General features: G+C 35.4%; 1 protein-coding gene across 1 annotated transcript in view; it reads left to right on the top strand.

The window, feature by feature from the left end:
• The window catches only part of LOC150102798 (anoctamin-5-like), a 621013-nt gene that overhangs the window by 437415 nt on the left and 163032 nt on the right, over positions 1-20566 (top strand). The window contains exon 12 of the mRNA XM_090398743.1: positions 13548-13608. Within this exon, the coding sequence (XP_090254869.1) occupies positions 13548-13608 (61 nt within the window). The remainder of the gene's footprint in view (positions 1-13547; positions 13609-20566) is intronic.

The raw sequence follows: 20566 nt of genomic DNA, 5'->3' as shown, positions 1-20566 counted from the left end.
TCAACAGATTTTTTTAGTGTTTTTTGAAAGGAGTCAGGGATATCTTGAGTGGTAAACAGGTCTTCACGATAAACTTGAATTTGACTCATAGTTCTTTCTTTGTGGAATTTAGTGAATTGTCTGTTGAAGAATGCATCTAAAGGGTTATCTGCTAAGTGCTGCTGTATTCTTATTTTAAAATTTCTTCTATGAAAGTTTTGTAAAAATAAGTTGACCAGAGAGCTTACAGGAATACACCCACCAGCATTTATGAGTTGCCCTAGTGCGGACCATTTAGAAAACAAACACTGCCCAGGCATCCATATATTCTCTTTCTAATTTTTTACAGAGACCAAGCAGAAACTTTAAGAGAGCAGAAACTTTCTTTCAATACTAAGAAACTTGAAATGTCAGAGAGGTGTATTTTTCGTAAGCAAACTTTCGGTCGGTGCATAAAAATATTTACTAAAATAAAGAGACAAAATGCGATGCAAAATGTATCGGTGCTCATCTTCAGTTCGGCATTCGTGTTTTCTAAATAGTCCACGCTAGGGCAACTTGTAAATGCAGGTGAGTGTATTCCTGTAAGCTCTCTGGTCAACTTATTTTTATGAAACTTTCATAGTTTCTACATTCAGCTTTGAAATAATGCTGGATCTAATATTCACTTGATTTTTATGATTTTTCATCTCCGAACTGAAGCCTTTGGGCTCTTTATTTTAGTAAAAATTTCTTTTTTCTGTTTGTTTCTGCTTTTCCACTTTTATCTCTATGTTAATGTTTCTAATGATATTGCTACATTCTATTCATTACATTGGTTTACTACGAACCAGCTTCTCACTTTATACAGGTCTTTCAACTTTTTTCTTTTGACGAAAGCCCGTTCCTTTCCCCATTCAATCATATTCTGTTTTACTGCTTGTATAAATGTTAACCACATATCCCAATTCCAGGTAACATTATTACTTGAACAGAGGGTCTGGAATTTGGTTGAAATGATCAACTGAAAATTTGGTAGAAGTTTCCATGGTCGAGAACTGATCTTTACTTGTTCCATGCAGTGGAATTAAAATATAACTGAGTTATGATCTGAATGCTAATGCTAAGATGTTTTATCTGAATTATCCTATTTATAAGGGAAGAAGAGATATAAATTACCAATACCTTGATTCAGTAATGTTGGATCGTAGCTTCTGCTCAATTATGTTTTATCGTCTTATAACTCTCTTGTTAGTATTTAATTAGTTGTAGGCTGATATATCATCCGAACATGAAGAAAATTTATATTATACTGCGCAACTCCATGTTCAATTGCATGAGCAACTTTGATAAATCAACCTTCAACTGTACCAGGTTATTATAAAGCTGATTTTAGGCCGAGGTTCTCTTTATTATATAGGGTTCTCGCTAAGATTCAAATTATTTTAATGAGCGGTGCAATGAAAAAAATCAGGCAAATACAAGATTCAATTCAAATAAAATTATTTAATGCAGTGTCACATAAATTACATCATAACACAGTATTCCAACAGGGACATTACAATTAAACGAATATAAAGCTCCCAATAAGATACTAGTATACTACTCGGCTGAGCTTAAAATTATAATTAAAAACTATATTAACAGATCTTATTCTTCTTGTTACAAAGAACTTCTATCATACATAACTTCACTCTGACCAAGGTTACATCTCAAAACATTTTAAATATCAAATCAGTTCAAGATATTCAGAAAGAATACAACTCATGAACCATCAGACATTCATTTGTAATTCTCTAAGCTCAGTCAATCAAATTTAGTTCTTGTAAGTTCGAGATTCCTAAATTATAACAAATAGGCTTCTCAATATTCTCGTTCAGTCAATGAACACCTAATTCAATAATATAGCATTTGTCACTTGAAGAGGGAAAAGTCTTAGCACATCGCACATTAAATCTTGACTCGCTGAATACAGCAACTAGGAATAAATTACTTTCGGCAGAATTAATTTTCATTATTTCTCACTAAGTATAGTAAATGTAATCTTATCAGGATATAGCTTCATCACATCATAAGGAGATCGAACAACATTTTTAAATTCCTTGCTGACTTTTACTTTCTAGTAACAAACTTAAAAGAATCTTCTATTTCCGCGATTGATTTATAGACTCGAGAGAATATAATCTTTATGCACTTGTTTAAATTATCTACCCATTTCTTCCTTTTCTTATACGTATTTTCATATGTCCTGCACTATTCCACTGCTAGATGTTAGGAAGTTTTGGTAGAAATCCAACTCCGAAAAAAAGGTAAGTTAAAATGCCATGCGATTCCCGATCCTTTCTATTCCATTTTTGGCACGTCAAAATCCCCCTTCAATCCCTAGCTACCATTCTCTATACACCCCCACTCATTTTTTCTTTTTTACTTTTGTTTTCATGTCCACTCGTTCCTTTTTCCTGCCAGTAACTGGTTCTCACCGATTTAGCTCACATTGAACTTGCTTTACCCTTGGTATTACTATTATTATTACTATTATTACGGGCAACTCCAGGGAGTCATTGGACTCATCGAGGGAGGCCCCAAATCATATTCATCACAACTATTTGATATTCATACAGTATCTATCATACCTCGCCTTAAACTCATTCACTCATTTCTAGCTGATATGGTATATAGTAGTTCATGCTCCAACACGTGCTAGGAGAAATTTTTATGATTTCTCACAACAACCAATCAAATGATTGGTTGTTGTAAGAAATCATAAAAAAACCAATCAAATGATGTCACAAGGAATCTTCTGGATATATTAAAATTACATACATCACAGTTTCTTATATTATTATTAAAGGAATAAAGCAAATAAAATAAATGACACTTTAATACAGAGCCTTTTAATGTCTATGATATACTCTAAAATTACATAAATAAAATTAACTAACAAAATTAGTAGCACTCCTCTCCTCTCCTATCTCTTCTGTCATTCCTAAAAATAGTACATCCATTACACTCGATCCCACTTACCATATTTAACACATCTTTTAAATTTTGTTTTGTCTATCCTCTATTTTTTTTATTAATTCATCTTTTCTTTTCGATGATCTTGTCTGCATATTAAGTTCTTTCATTTGTCTTACGTGCTTTTCTGTTTCTCCAACAGTTTCTCTTTATAGAACAGTTTAATGTGTTCCATTTGTCTTGTATCTGTTCAGTTGTTATGCTAGGTTTCTTATTGGTAATTTCAGCTGATGTTCTTCCATCCATATTTGACTGGGAATTTTGGGGATAATTTCTAGCTGATTTGGTTATACAGTTTTTTGTGATTTTACCAACTGTAGTTTGTTTAAAAGCGCCATCTTTACTGGACTGAATTGGATGATCTGGAAACTCTCCTTTATGCCTCTCTGTTTTAATTAGCTCCCTTTCTTTCAGAAAAATGTGCTAATGTGGTGTTCAGAACTTTTGCATTTTTGACAGGGTTTGAGACACTGATTACCAATATGTCCACTCTCCATGCAGTTGAAACATTTAGATTTGGGGCAGATAAATAAATTAAATTCCGTGTGATGATACAGCGTTCGCCCTTTATACGGGAGTTCACAGTACCATCTAGTCCCCCCAAAATTTTATCCGGGAACCGGCATAGGCTGACGAATCAGACCTATGGCTGGGTCAGTATTCCTGACTGTAGTCCGTGTGTGTGTGTGTGTGTCTTCGGACCGGTTTGCTTGCTTGCTTGCAGGGTGAAAAACACCAGATAAACTGGCAGAAAAAACCCTGCTGTCCACGCCCAGGACTGGCTAACTTGGCTATGGCTGGGGAAGATCCTTGAGCTCCTCACGTCATTGACAGGAATTCCTTCCCCAGGCATATGGTTGCGAAGCGCAAAGCCACTAGGCTAACTTCGCGAACTTGGGGCAGATGCCATCCAAGTGATTGTATGAACCATAATGAAGGCACTGCCTCTGTACTTCAGGAGAGTATACCATAATTTGGGATGTACTGATGTTGACAAAATTTGGTATGAGCGTCTATGTATGCTTTTTCACATCCTGAAATTTCAGTTCATAGAGTTCACCTTTAGATCTCAGGTGGGGAAAAAGACTAAAACCTCTGCTGATTGGAAGAAGGGAAAAAACCTTTCAGTCATGAGACTGAGAATTAAATATTTCTATGATATAGAAATATTGTATACCAGCAGCAAATGCTCTATTTGAGCTACTATAAAATGGCTTCTGTGATACCACCACAAGTAATCTTGTAATACAGATATTAACTTCACTACCAGCAATCTTAATATTTACCTAAAAAAAGAAAAAAAATGGTGGTAACGGGGGCAAAATAAAATCAAAGTGAAAAACAAACAAAAGAAAACCAAAGTACTTACCTTGCTGAAATCCAAGCTGTCATCAATGAGAGCCAGCCCCAGAAGTGATACCAAGGTTGAAGTAATGCAGAAGTCGCATTTCTATATACAAGTAGTCGAAAGGTGTCACACTTTATTACTAAAATACTCCGTATTAGAGAAAGATGTTGAAAGGTTTTTGACTTGGTTATACTATAAATTAAGATATAAATACTATAAAGAAATTTTATTCTTGGTTTCATCCTGTATCCAAGTGTAAACAAAGTTAGCTTGTAAAGTCACTTCACGACTGGGCTGTTTGTATATAGAGACTAATGACTTCACATCATAAGCTGTGGACTAGATTAGAGTGTGATGAAAATCTGTTTTACGTGGTTTGATGATTAAAGATGTTAGTAATACTATTAGAATGCGAAGAGGAAAATTAAAAAAGGAAATAATTTTACTGTGTAAGTGATGTAAAAGGTGACAAGTATAGAATGAGAGTCGATTTGAGAATATATTGGGAAAAATGCAATTACTAAAATACAGTTACTAAAAGATAATTACCTACAACAGCATGTGGTAGAGAGGATACTGCATTTGAGAATACTCAGTCTGGAAATGACTACTGAAAATATTTCCATAACTAAGCCACCCACTTTGTCCATTAGGAGAGGGTTATCATACAGTCTTAAGCTTGGAGAAGGCTGAGCAAATGGGGGATTCTGGGGTTTGTTATAATGGATATCACTGGATACTCTCATGGGCAAAAGATACCAATTATCTCTTTCCCATACTGATAACCTATTTAAATCATCCTGCAAACTCTCCACATGGTCTTAATTCCCTATTACTCTACCTAATTTTGCATCGTGATCAAATAATTCAATATTTCTCTTCAGGTAATTTCCTATAGCATTTATGTACAAATTGAACAGTAGTGGTCCTATTACTGAACCTTGTGGCACACCGGTAGTCACCAGCTTTCTCCTGGATTCTGCTCCTCCATATACCACTTTTGGATATCTGTCCAGTAACCATCCTCTTATCCACATAACCAGTACCATATGGTATTCTCTCAAATGCCTTTGCAAAATCCATCAGAATCATCATATACCCATTTCCTTTATCTAGCTCAGCTGTCACTCTGTTTTAAAAAGGTAAGAAATTAACGGTAAGACATGATTGACCTTTCACAAAGTCGTCTTGCCACTCAGAGTATTGTATTCTTATCTCTCTTTTTGACCAATTTTTCCAGTACTTTTAGCACCGCACCTGAGATACTGATTGGTCTATGATATTGCTACTGCAGTCTTAGAACCTCCCTTATGTAAGGGAATCATTTTGCCCTCTTTCCACTCCCTTGGAACTCTGCCAGAGCTGAGACTTAAATTAAAGAGCCTAGTCAAATGCATTATTAGTTCCCATGCACATTTCCACAAAATTATTATTATGTGACACTTCTAAGGAGTGTCCAAAGATACATCGAGGGAAGGCACCTACTCTACAACTCTCCGTCTCCACCACTCAATCCACCAACTGCAGTGAACCACAAATACCATTGTCATCTGCACCAGTGCTATCTGCTGCCCACCACCACCACTACTAGTATTTTCACAGATAATCACAAACATCCATGGCAGGATTTGAACCTGCAACTTTTGGCTGGAGAGCAGATACACTGACCACTTGGCCAACCAGGCTGACAAGCTGATTAAATATCCCATCTAATTCAACAACTGTATTTACATTGAGATTCTGCAATATCCTAAGAATCTTCAATTCATCCACCTCTGTTCCCACATAAGTCTGTCACATGTTACTGCATTAACCTTACTTGGATGATAGGATGATATATATCCTTGCAAAGTGATCACCCAGTAACTCAACTATTTTATCTGCTTATGTCACTTCATGATCATCAGCACTCATTAAGGTTAATCTTCCATAGTTATTCTTCCTCTTACTTGGCACATAACAAAAGAATTCTCTGGGATTTCCTTTGGCCTGCTTCTTATAATCTTATTGTAATCTTATTTTGCCTTTGTACTGTTCATGAGTTATCTGGTCTGCTTTCTCCTTATATGCCTTCCACAGCATTTTCTTTTTCTGCAGCTGGTGAGGTGGGAAAATGTAACAAAAGTGGTAAGGTAGGGTCCTACAGACCCACCCAAATAATGTAGTGTATTATAGAAATCCATATCTTTTTAATCAATATTAGTAGATTCTTCCTCACAGTCTTGTTCTGTATCAGGCTCATGGTTACTGACTAATTCTAAATCAATTTCGGTATCATCATTTCCGCTAAATGGCTCCTCGTCTGTGAAAGTGTCATCTATAAGTTGACGTAACCTCTGTTCTTCATGCCCGTAACTCATCTGGTAAAAAAAAAGATATTATTCTCAAAATACCCTCTAAATATTTACGAAAATGTATAAAATGTATAAAAAATGTATAAAAAAATATACAGCAGTAACGATAATATTTTAGTAAAATATACATGAAAACAACTTACGTTTCGGAAGTAAATATAGTCACACTTTTGGTAAGGTGGAGTCTGGTGGACCCCAGCACACTTTGCACCTCTGCACACTAAACTTGCTTGCATGCAACACCTGTCGTGTATGGCATCGGGTAGTGGGTTACAGGAGGGGAAGCTATACTGAGGCATGACTCACTGCCACGCGTTGTTAAAAAGTTATAGTCAATTTAAAATCTTTGGGGTCTGTGACAACCTAGATCTTCAAGACCTAAGTCTATGTGACTTAGGTAAGAGGTAAGACAAGAAATACCCATTCCCCCACCTTACTAACACCAGGTGAATGATATTATTCATCCATCTAGCTTCTACATGATTAACCCTCCTTACCTTAGATATACAATTTAATTTTGCTTGTTCTATATGCCCATTAGCTATCTTCCATGAGCTACTAACATCCCTCCCTTTGCAGGATTTTAGTAGGTCATGGAAGATGGAAGATAGCTAATTGGTATCTAGAGGAAGCAATATTAAATTGTACACTGCAAGGCATGTGATTATGACACTACTTCAAGCTTCCTCCAAAGCTTGCCATAATCACCTGCCTTCTAGTTCCACATATATCCCTTCCTGACAGAATATTCCTCATTTTTCACAATATCCCAGTTAGGACCGCATGGTCCTTTCACCAATTGGAAGCAACATGGCCACCTCATGCTGTCTCAAATAATTATCTCTCAGTAGATGTATAAATTCGATTTCCTTCCTGCCATGTGATCTCTCTTCCTTCCACTCTATATCTCCATAGTTTAAGTATTTTATATAATAATCACTTGATCTACTCTCATTGTACCAATATGTTGATACATATCTTCCAGATCACCCCTGTACCCCCCCCCCCCCTAGCATATATCAGCAACTAGTCATATGTTGTCTTATTGGTCTTGATTTCACAGCAGACAGCTTCAAATGAACAGCCACTCCTCCCACCTATCTCCTATTCTTTTTGGCTACAATTCATCTGCTACCCTATCATGTATCATGTCTTTTCTATCTTCCCTGAAAATACTAAACCCTTCACATTCTATTTTTGTAAAAACTACATCATCCGCTGTTAGCCAAGTTTCACTAATGTCTATAACTTTTGGCAAGGTTGCACTAACCAGTGATAACCCCCTCCCTGTTCCTTATATTTCTGGCAATAGTATATAGAAATGCCGGTATCCCTTTAGGCCCTCCACCCCAACCACCTTTACTTCCTGTTAACCATATTCAATATTTTTGCTTGAGAGACTGTATTCTACATCTAAAAGCTCAGATGAACAAAGAGCACTCTCTAGACACATTAGGCCAGAACCAGTTAGATGCAGTCCATCAGCATTATACAGATATTTCTTTCTCTCAAACTCCAGCCACAGGTCTACAAACTCTTCATCATCCCTTCTGCACAACCTGTGCATTGTTTCATTTGCTATCAACACCCTATTCCTCAGTTTACCTGAATCATAGCATGGTAGCAGACTTACAATCCTCACCTTCTCGCCCTTCAGTTTTGCTTCGTTCACCAACTCCTTCACATCCTACCTCATGAAATACTTCTCACCCCTCAGATCATTAGTGCTGACCAAGACAATTGATTCCTTCACATTACCTTTTACCTGTTGTCTTGACTAATATAATTCATTTTGATACCACAGAAACATAATTTTGTTATACTTGAAGTACTTCTCTGATCATAGTTTCTGTACATAATTTTCTCCTTACCTTGTTTTTCTCATTTGTTCACATAATCTCAATTTTTACGTTGGACTGCCTGCTAATCTCTTGCTGCTTCTGCAAATGTTTTTGATTTCATGCTTTGCCCTGTGAAGTATAACATGTGGTCACACTGTTTCCTCTATTTCCTTGTTGAGGTCTATTTTGTGCTTCTGTATTTCCACCACTGCATATTCAATATTAATTCCAACATTAACATTTTTATTTTACTATCAATGCTGTCTAATTGACAGCATTGATAGTAAAATATCTACTGACATTTGTTTCATTCTTGCTGGCTAACTGGCACTTGCTATTGAAACACTTATGCATGTTTGTTTATCAGTTTCACTCACCTTCCTTATATAACTTAGTGAGAATGATAAAATGGAAACCAGTTTGAGATTGCAATTGTTGAAGTGGGATTTGGTTTAATGCAGAAAATGTAAGGTCTTGAGGTTTGGGAAACATCGATGGGATGCTGCATACTGGAGGAGTTATACTGGAGGAAGTAGGGGAGACAAGAGATCTGGGGTTGATGATTGATAGAAACCTGAAATTTAGGGGACATATTGCAAAGGTGGTGAAGGTAACACAGAGGACTGCTGCAATAACGAGAAGGACATTGACCTGCAGAGATAAAAGGGTTATCATTCAGTTGTATAAGTCTCTGATCAGACCACACTTGGACTATTGTTCTCAGATTTGGTCCCCAGGATTTGAAGGGGATAAATTAACTGCGGAAAGGGTACAAAGGCGAATATCAAAGATGGTTTCAGCACTGTACCATGTTAGTTGTGAGGATCGGTTGAGGGAATGTGGACTGCAGAGTTTGATGGATAGAAGAAGGAGAGGTGATGTGATTGAGACTTTTAAACTGTTGAGAGGTGGTTACAGGGTTGACAATGGGGAGTTCTTTCGCTTGGTTGAATAGCGGGAAGGAGTCATGACAAGAGGCCATCCCTGGAAGTTACGAAAGGAAACTGTTTACAAGAGGGTGAGGAGTGGTTTCTTTGCATGGAGGGTGGTTTAACCATGGAATGCATTGCCTGATGGAGTGGTGAGAGCGAGAACGGTCAATGAGTTTAAGGAGTGGTATGATAGACTGTGTTTCTCGGGAGGGGGGGGGGAACTCCCCTTGAGTCTTAGTAGACTTTGTGTTTCTTAGGAAGGACCTACCACGATGAGTCTTTTGACTCCATGGAGGCCTGAATAATAATAATAATAATGGATTGTTATTTTTTGTTATTATTATTACATGACACACCTCCAAGGAGTCCAAAGATTTATTGAGGGAGAGCACCTGCTCTACAATTCTGCATTTCCACCAATTCACCACCTACTGCAAACTGCATCCTCTACACCAGGGTTTCTCAAACTTTTTCTACAATGGAACAGTTCCATTGTAGAAAAACAAATCCTGATGGTTATTTTGTTATGTATTAATTAATAATTAATTGGTAATTTAGCTGATTATTATTAATTAATATTCGATAATTAATAATTAATTAAACATCAATTAAAGTTTAATTTGATTGGTGTTTTAATTGATTTAATTAAAGCGTCATTAACCCATCATTAAATTAATTTGTGCTGATTTTCATTGACATATCCTATTCTGATTACCAAATATATTTATAATATTATTATAAGTACTTACGAGTGAATGTAGACTTTTCTTCTGTGTTCTGGTAGTTTTCTCCCTCCTTTTGTACATCCTGGAGATCGCTTTGTAGGCTAGAGGTGGATGAATCACTATCTGTTCCATCACAAACACCTTCAGTAAGAGATTTCTTAATATCAAAATTAAACAAAGTGCCTTGTCTCTTATTCATATTAGAATTTAAATCTGTATTCCTATTACTTTTAAAAAAATCATGGCACTCCGGTTTCAGAACAAGCACTTACACACTGCAATACGAACTTGCGAAGAAAGTATTCAGTATTACTAGATCTGAGAAGCAGATACAGACCACCTTGATCTTCAATTTCAGTGGAAAAATTTTCTTTATTCTTCCTTGCTGATTGGTCACTGACATTTGCAACATAGATGCTATTTTGTTCAGTTTTGAGAACACGCAGCTTATTGTTGTAATCGGCTTGCAGAATTTTTATGATCAGTCATAAATGGCAGTATTCTCTTTCCCGATTGTTGAAAGATTTTGATGTGAGAAAATTAACGATAATTCTTGAATATTTCCATGTTTAAAAATATACCGCTTGGTCAATGAAATTTGCTACACAGATATCATTTCCTTCAGTTTTGAGAACACACCACCCATTGTTATAATCTGCTTGCAGGCAATTTTTATGACCCATCATAAACAGCGGTATTCCCTTTCCCAAATGTTGAAAGGTTTCGATGTGTGAAAATTAACGATACACAGATGTTATTAGGTGTTCTGGGTCTGAGCTTTTCGACATATTCACGAATATTATTCTCCTCAGAATATTTCTACTATAAAATATTTATAGTCGATTTTTTTTTCGCTCTTCTAAAATTAAAATGACAAATTCCAGAACTTCTCGTGGAACACCTATTCACCTTCCTTGGAACACTAGTGTTCTGCAGAACACAGTTTGAGAAACCGTGCTCTACACTAATGCCATCTACTTCCCACCTCTAGTATTTTCACAGACAATCACAAATATCCATGCCCATGGTGGGATTCAAACCCACAGCATTTTGGCTGGAGAGCGGATACCCTAACCAGGCCGGCATTGTTGTTTTTGTTTAGTGATTTTTTTATCTTTAGGGGAGAGTTTTTTATGAAATTTCAATGTTTGTGGTTGTGGTATGAGAAGGTAGCCTGCAGAACTGCTTTATTATAGATGGAGAAGATACTGCTTCTATAGTTAATTGCAGTGTATTATTTTTTTTTTTTATGGACCCATGCATGAGAGGCTACAGGACCTACAACAAAACAATGCCATGTATGGACAAGTAGTTAAAGAGAAAGAAGGATCTGCTAACAAGTTTTTTGAAAAGGTGGGATTGTGTTAATTGTGAAACACAGTGTGCAGAAGACTGTTTCTCTGATCTTCTTTGGAACAGTCTTATTTCAGATAGAATGAAATAAGATAATGAGAAGTTGGCCTGATATGTTTGTGAATAATTTTGTATGAATGAATGTTGCACATGTAAGAACAAAAGCCACCAGTTGATCACTTGTGGCTTTTGTTTGTTGTTACACAATTAAAGGAAAACAGAGGATGCTGGCCAGCTTGATGTAGTAATGCTCATAAGTGTCTAAAAAGTGGGGGGGGGAATATTGCAGCAAAGAATGCCTGTGTGAGAGAGGGGTTAGTTATATGGTGGATTCCCTCTTCTGTATAATTATGAATTCTTAGGGAGGATTTGGGTACACCATTCTAAACCCAAGACCAGTATTCTACTATCAGTCAAATTTCAGCTGTATAAAGTGTTGTGTGTTGAGAAGGATAAGAGCAATGTTTTAAATGAAAAAGAATACCAAGTTTTTCAGATATTGCAGAGATTACGGATGTAATATGTCAGTATAAGCTAGATGTTTAATCAGCCCAATAAAGAAAAACTGATCTTGATTGGAAATTTGCACATTATCAAAAGTAAGAGGTAATAGCCATGATGGTTGTCAATCATTCTGTATGAGCTGGAAAGTGTGTGTGTGTGTGTGTGTGTGTGTGAGGTAGGGAAATAAATATGGAAAGAGCCACTTCAGGTCTCCAATAAGCAAGCTGCCGGTGTTTCACCAAACAGTCATCTACCCTCTAAGGAAGGGCTAGTTGGCAATTTCTCAAATAGTGTAGTTATTCTTTTAAGGTAGCAATACTGGCTTTATGTGTCAGTCCCATTTGTGAAAATAGTTAACATCACAGAAAGCTAAGATTGGCTTGGCTATTCCTTATAAGCAATAAGAATATTTCTTTATCATTGTTTCAGGCCAGAAAAATAAGTATTGTATGGAAAGCTAAATCAGAGAATAAAAAGAAATTGCCTGTGCAGGCTAAAGGCATATCAAAATTTTACCATTATGTCAAAATTAAAAGAATGAATTAGTAGGATCTGACATGATGTGTTCATTTGTTTTCCAATGATGCAAAGATAGGTAGGACAATCAAGGATGCTATCGACATACAGCACTTACAGAATGGTTTGAATAGGCTAGAACTGTGGGTATAATTGCTGTCAGTTCAATGTTAGTAAGTTTAAAGTTATTATGTGTGATGAGATTTCCAATGCCATCTTGTATTGATGGGATTATGTTCAAGAAACTGATGAGGCTAGGGATATTTGAGTTATGGTGTATTTTGGAATTTGAAGTTCAGAAGTCACATATCAAAAATTACAAATACAATTGACAGAATAATTGTTGTATTGACACAAATGTACTTGTATGAATAAGTAAGTCAATTTTACCTGTTTATAAGGCAATAATGACACCTGTACTAATGCACAGATTTGGCCTCCAGGGTTCAGAGGGGATAAATAAGCTGTTGGGAGGGAACAAAGAAGTTTAACAATAATTATAGTTGGATTATGAAATGCAGGTTATGAGGACAGATTGTGAGTGTGGACTGTAGACACTGATCTGAGAAAGAGGAGTGATGTGATAGAGTTCTGTAAACTATTAAATTTTTGTGATAGGATATTGTGTAATGGAATTTTTTGTTATATGGAAAGTGGGGAGAGAACACAAGGATATCTATGGAAGATAAGTTTGTTTGCTGTTAAAAAAGTGGTAAGAGGTAGATTTTTCTCTCATAGAGCAGTCAGGGAATGGAATGGTTTATGCCTATTGAAATGGTGAATGCATTCTAGTGCGAAGGAGTTTAAAAGGAGGTTTGACAGCTGGTGTATGACTTCCATCAATGAGTTCTTGAATCCTTGGAGGTCTCAGATAATAATAATAATAAAACCTTATTCTCATGGGCTAGAATATTTTTATTTTTTTATAGTTACAACTGTCTTATTATAATTTCTGCAGTTCAAACAAAAAATAGAATAAAAATTACATATTGTTTCAGGCATTTGAAGTGTTTGACAACTATATATGTTTGGTATTTTCTCTGTTTGTGTCTGTTTGGGGTAAGTTGAAACAGTTTTGTTTATGCATACATTATGTTTTATTAACCCTTAAAATATAATTAATTCTGCTGATTTGTAATTTTTGTGGTTTAATTCATAATACAAAGAAAATAAGCTATTTATTTTTACTAATTTATATAAATATCCAGCAGTTTCATAGTAGAAATAGTTTATTTTTATGATGGTATCTTTTTTGTGTACCATAACAATCAGTTAGTGGCAATGGCTCCAAATTGAAATGGACAACACAAAGTGCCAAAGCCGTAATTTGGTACTATCAACCAATAGATAAAGAGAGATTTTCAAATATGAAGTTGACCTTAAAATCACTGTCAATCATATTTTTTGGCAAATTAATACAGCCATACTTGTTTAGATTTTGGGAGTGCTCCATTGCTTATTTCAGAAATAGTCTCTCTCTCTCCTTTAATGACTTCTATGTAGCATTTAGTTTTCTTCCATGTAATTCTGTGTGAAGAGGTATCTGTCATAGGCTGCTAGTCCCGGTTTGCAATAATGTTGGTGAAAAATGTATTTATGTTCTCCAAGGTGGATGTCAACAGATCTTTCTGTGTGTGTGTGTATGTCTGTTTAAACTTCACACATTGCTGAATATAATAAAGGAATGGTGTTCAACCTTCATTCAGCAACCTGAATGAGGGTTGTAGTGGCATTTTGGCTGCTCAAATGCACTAAAAATCTTATATGTCTGTACCTGGCCAAATAGCAAGCGTCATCTACACAGCACAGCTAAACCACTGGTGTGAATGTGGCTGTGCTGAGTGCTTGGTTCTCTTGTTGTTTTCCTTTTCATGTGAAATAACCAGCATATACTGTAAATCTGAATAATTCAGATATGTCTGGAAGGGAAGGGCATTTAATCAAATCATGAGTCTCTCTCTCTTACTGAAAAATTAAGTAATGAAGTAATGTCGAAGGTAATCATGTCTACTCTTTTTAGTGTATTATTTCTTAATATAGTTTTAAAGTGAACAGACTTTCTAAAAATGTATGAAGCAATTTTTTTATTTATTTTTTATTTTTTTACAAAAGTGAACTAATTTTGATGATAATCATTGTAATCAATTGGGTGGTACTAGCATAGGTCATATTAGTTGCAGTGATTCATCTGTTTTGCAGATAAATCATTTATTTTTAGTAAATTCTAGTAATTATTATGGTAGTATTTTACTCACTTCAGGCTGTATAGCTGAATTTGTGTGTTTGTTTACAAATTTCAATATGCAGTATCATTCAAAAAGCATTTTTAACTTCACCAATGCATATGAGGAAAATGTTGGCAAGACTTCTTTGTTCACTGAGTTTAGCATGATGGATTTCATAAGATGTTTGTATTCAATTTACTTCTTGTCAAGAGTGAATGGTTTATGGTATGAAAGCAAGAGTGAGGAGAGAGTGTGTTGGAAATGACTTAAGGACAAGAAATGCAAGTTGTGTGGAAAGCAGAAATGATGTAATTAATATTAATGATGTAAGGCAGGATAGTGAATTGCAGAGAAGGTGTACACAATAGTGGACAAAATATGAATGAGAGTATGAGAAAGTGACAAAACATGTTTCTCAGGTGAAGAAATCGAGGATGTTAGTGAAGCTGTTAGTTTGCATATGGGAGAAGTGAAAGAATTGATTTTCTTGACTGGCAATCATTTGAAAAGTGGGATATATGCAATGAGAGAAGATGTGCAAGAGTGGCTGATAGAAGTGAAAAAGAAGAATATGGCATTAAATATTGTGGATCTGCTGCCTCAGTTTGATAGGAGTGAAATGAGAAGAAACATCACAATTAGTAAGGAGTCAATGAGAAGATTGTGCAGGAAAAATAGTGTGCAGTTTTTAGATGTATGGAGTGAATTTGATGGCCAAAGGACTTGAATATGGAAGGACAGAATATGGAACTCCAAAACTATTAATTTGAATAGTTTTGGAGTTAGATGTTTGGAGAGAGGGATGTTGGAAGTGTAAAATCAGGGAAACTAGGAGTACCATACTAAGGGTGATGCAGCCAAGTGTGGGTTCAGCCACTCCTGGGATAAATTAGCATGTATGAAAATGATTATGCAATACCAAATTTAGTTTCACAGGCTTCAAATTTGAATGGGTTCGTAACGACATTACAAAAGGGTAACTATATGTTTAAGGGGATATTGAAATGCATGTACATGAATGCCAGAATTATCAGAAATAAAGGAGAGACGTTTTTGGTACTGGTCAGCTCTACTTGGCCAAAATTAATAGGCATCAGTGAGACGTGGTTGACAGAAAATGATATAGTCACCATGATAAAAACGTGAAGGGTATTGTATTTTCATGGAAGATAGAGGAAATAGAACAGGAGGTCAGGAGGAGGAGTATTACTAATATCTGAAAAAAATTAGAAGATAATGATGTTTAGTTGGACATTTTAAGGATATCTGGTATGAGAGGCCAAATAGGATAATATATATTGTTGGTTGCTGTTGTAGACCTGGTGGTACACAGAGAAATGTGAATGCTATGCATCTGCAGATTAGCACAGTGATTGCAGGCCAAGCAACTATTATACAGGAATCAGCTGGGAATTAGAGGAAGGAAAGAGGCATAGCAAGATGGAACTGAAATTTATACAATTGCTAAGGTGATTACTTGAAACAGCATGTCATGGACAGGACCAGGGCTGAATCTGATAATACCATCTTTTGATGCTATTATGAGATCCAGCATTGTCAAACAACAGTTAGGAGGATAAACCAAGTGGAAGTCTAGTGGATGAGTGCAGATATGAAACAGGAACTGGGGAAAAAAACATTATGGATGGAATATAAAGAAAAAAGTGATCACCATATTCATGAGGCAGTATAAAGTGGAAGCAAGACATTTGACTAGTGTGGTAAGAAAATCCAAATCAGATTGAGAGAAAATTAGATAAATAGTCAAAGTAAATCCAAAAGAGTTTTTTTTTTCGCTGTGTAGCAAGGTAAGAGGAAGAATAATTAAGGGAGGATGACTTTAATCAGTGTTAATAACTTCATCATCATCATAACACTAATTACGGGTATAGATCATATTGGTCTGTTCCGGTCTCATTATCCATCCAATATCCTTTTTTGAGGTCTACCTTGCCTTCTCTTTCCAATTGGCTTATATTTTAATATTTGTTTAGGATGTCGGGTGTTGGCCATTCGGTTTACATGTTCAATCCATTTTTTTTTATTATTATTGTTATTCAGGCCTCCATGGAGTCAAAAGACTCATCATGGGAGGTCCTTTCTAAGAAACACGTCTATCAAGACTCATCGACGAAGGTCCCTCCTAGGAAACACAAAGTCTATCATACCACTTCTTAAATGCATCGACCGTTCTCGCTCTCACCACTCCATCAGACAATGCATTCCATGGTTCAACCATCCTCCATGCAAAGAAACCACTCCTCACCCTCTTTCTCGCAGTTTCCTTTCATAACGTCCAGGGATGGCCCCTTGTTGTGACTCCTTCACGCTGTTCAACCAAGCGAAAGAACTCCCCAGTGTCAACCCTATAACCACTCTCAACAGTTTAAAAGTCTCAATCATATCACCCCTCCTTCTTCTATCCACCAAAGTCTGCAGTCTACACTCCCTCAGCCAATACTCATAACTGACATTGTACTGTCCCGACACCATCTTTGTTATCCGCCTTTGTACCCTTTCCATAATTAATTTATCCCCTTCAAATCCTGGGGACCAAATCTGAGAACAATAGTCTAAGTATGGTCTGATCAGAGACTTATACAACGGAATGATAACCCTTTTATCTCTGCAGGTCAATGTCCTTCTCATAATTGCAGCAATCCTCTGTGTTACCTTAAGCACCTTTGCAATATGTCCCTTAAATTTCATGTTTCTATCAATCATCAACCCCAGATCTCTTGTCTCCCCTACTTCCTCCAGTATAACTATTTCTGGAGTCCTATATATAGTCCTAGCTATTTTCATGGATCAAAACTTCGTCGGCATTCTACCTTTTATCATGCCATTACCTTCCTCCGCCATTAATCTCGTTATGGCTATTCTATAGCCATTAGTGGATTAACTGTTGCTGAGTGACCTTTGTGTCCCCCTGTCTTTATGCCTATTGTGTTGCTTAGAATTTCATTTACTGTCCTAAGTTATTTGACCTTTCTTGCCTCTAAAATGATTTATTGTGTCTCTTCCCAACAATTGAAACGAATTTCACATATGCGAAAAAAATCAATCCTGAAATGACCACTGATCAGCTTTTGCAATGAATCTATTTAGTGATAGTAAATTTGGTGTATTTTATTCTACAAATCAGTGCACTGGAAGAGTTGCACTGATTGTTCTTTCACTTTACGTATAATAATTGAATAATTGTTTTTCGAATTTCAGAATTTTCAAATGTTTGCTTTGAAAATATTATGTCAAATATTTATATTTTTAAATAATATTTATTGAAATAAATATGTCCTTTTGCTTTCGTTTCTAGCCAAATAGCATTATATGGATCATCACAATTCAGTTTTAGAAACGATTTTTTGTTATTCATAAAGACAGAATAAAAAAAATGTTAAAATGCTAAATTGCATTACTCGGTTTCCGATTGTGTCTTTTTGGTATCAAAAATTTATGTCCAATGATATTTTAGCAGTGATTCTTCGCCTTCGTCTTTTATTTATTTATTTATTTGTGTTATGCATATTACGATAATATCTAGTGCATATCCTCGTAGATATGTTGAAAATACGTGAAAAATATCATATACGGAAGGATTCAAAATTTTTGCTCATTTTGAAGATTTTCTAATGCTTCCCCCCCCCCCCCATCTCCTTATCCTCTCCTGGAACTCAATTGCATAACTACTCAAAATTTCTATACAGGTTTGAAAGCTTTTCTAGACAGCATTCAAAATCAGTTACTTCATTTTACCATTTTGACAAAAGATATACGGCAATCAGATTGTACCGTGAAGCTTCTAATTCTGTTCTATTTATTTGCAATCTAAAACCAGCTGTTCTACTGTCCGCTGAAATTATGTGAAATTTTAGAAATAATATGCTATATTTTCACCATGCAAAATTGTTTATATGCATACCACACAAAAGAACGTTCAGTAGTATTATTTTTGTTTGTTTTTCTTTAAAAAAATCTAAATACTATTTCTGCTGCTGGAAGCTATTTCTGAAATAATCTACGTCTTATAAATACTTGGTAATATCCTCTTAGCTGGAGGAAAAGTTGAAGGCTTATTACTCTCAGTGCTATTGAGAAGAAAGGGGAGAACACTAAAGTCGCACTAAAGTGCTTCAGCCTGTAGTGCAGAATATGTCAAGAATGTCTTGTTTCCTTTTCGATTGTTGATTACAGATATCCTAACAGAAATACTGACATTTCGTTTACATGCTTATACATTATTTATGCCAAAATAATTGCTTAATTTATAATGATCAGTTTCACTTTTATTATCAAAAATTAGAAATTAAATCATACAGTTATCTTGAAAAAGAGGATTTGAATTATTTTCAAAGAAAAGGTGCATATGCGTTTCATAATCTTTTTTTTTTTGGGGGGGGGGGGGTTATAGTCCTAATCAATCTGCAGATATTTCAGATAATTTATTTCATAAATCGTTCGCAAGACAGCTGTTACAAATGTAAATCACTTGGGGAACATACCCATTCATTTTAGTGTAAAATAGTAGCAAAGGTTCAGTTACTTTAGATATGTAATCTAGAAGAAAATGTTATGTCTGCTGAGATTAGAATCTTACGTGAATAATTTTTCTGACATGATTTCTCTATTCGTTATAATGTAACCAATTTCCAGATTTTTTCCCTCATGCAGACTCCATGTTATATGCAGTGATTTCTTCTTTGTACTAAAAAAAAAAAAAAATCAGATAACAGAAGAAAAATATGTAGTATTTTCTTTTCCACTCAAACAAATGTTCTTTCTTTGTGTTTTGAAGAGAAAGTGCAAATGACTTTTTTCTTACTATTTTTGCCATTATAACATCTCATATAATTATAAGAGTGACATTTTACCATTTTTCTCCCACACAAGAAACAGAAATAAGGTAGTAATAATATTGTTGATTATGTCAAACTTCATTGTAGCAGAAATTTTTATTACAAAACTTTGTAATATATATATATATATCTCCGAAACAAGAAATTTGGAACCCATATCACATCAATGTTGAGTGTTGGCAAGGTGAAAATGTTCCCGTTATTATTTATATATTTCATTTATTAAGTGGGGGGGGGGGCTATGACCAACACCCCGTGTTCCGGTCTGGTAGGCCAGTTCTCCTTCAATTGTGATAACTCGAAAAGGGGTTCCGCCCCTGAATTCTGATGACTCGAATTTTGAAGACTCGACACTCAGGGTAGCCCCTGAGTTTCAAAACATTTCGAAAAACATGACATAAAAAGGCTTATCATTTTATATATATATAGGGTAGATTTTATTTCATTATTTTTTATTGTTTTGGTGAAATACTTTACCTGGAATACTCTTTCCAGTTCCTCTGGAACTGGAAAGAGTATTCCAGTTCCTCTTATATTTTATTCCTTCGAAAATATCATTCTGTGTCATAAAAAGAACTTAAAAATTCGCTTTCAAGATGAAAAGGAAACAGTTCATTTAGGTATCCCTCTATCAATATTTGTAGTCCTGAAAAGGACTGTTTTGATGGCCTTGAAAACAAACATTTTTTATTTCATATTGTTCAGAATTAAAATTCTTGAACAGTGTGGAACACCCTAAAGCAAGGGTAAACACACAAAGCAGTTTTACACTCAGGGCACCAGATTTTTGTTTCCTTTCTGATATTTTTTTTTATTACATACATAACATTTGCATGCGGGTTTTGTACTTTCTTTGTACAAAAAAATCTAAATATTACTTCTGCTGCTGCTGGAAGCTATTTCTGAAATAATCTATGTCTTATAAATACTTGGTAA

This window comes from Typopeltis vanoorti, chromosome 10 (genome assembly GCF_054136105.1).
Source record: "Typopeltis vanoorti isolate ZY-2024b chromosome 10, IOZ_Tvanoo_1.0, whole genome shotgun sequence".
NCBI lineage: Eukaryota > Metazoa > Arthropoda > Arachnida > Uropygi > Thelyphonidae > Typopeltis > Typopeltis vanoorti.
Note: the sequence above shows the minus strand (reverse complement) of the source record. Positions and strands in the feature narration are given on the sequence as shown.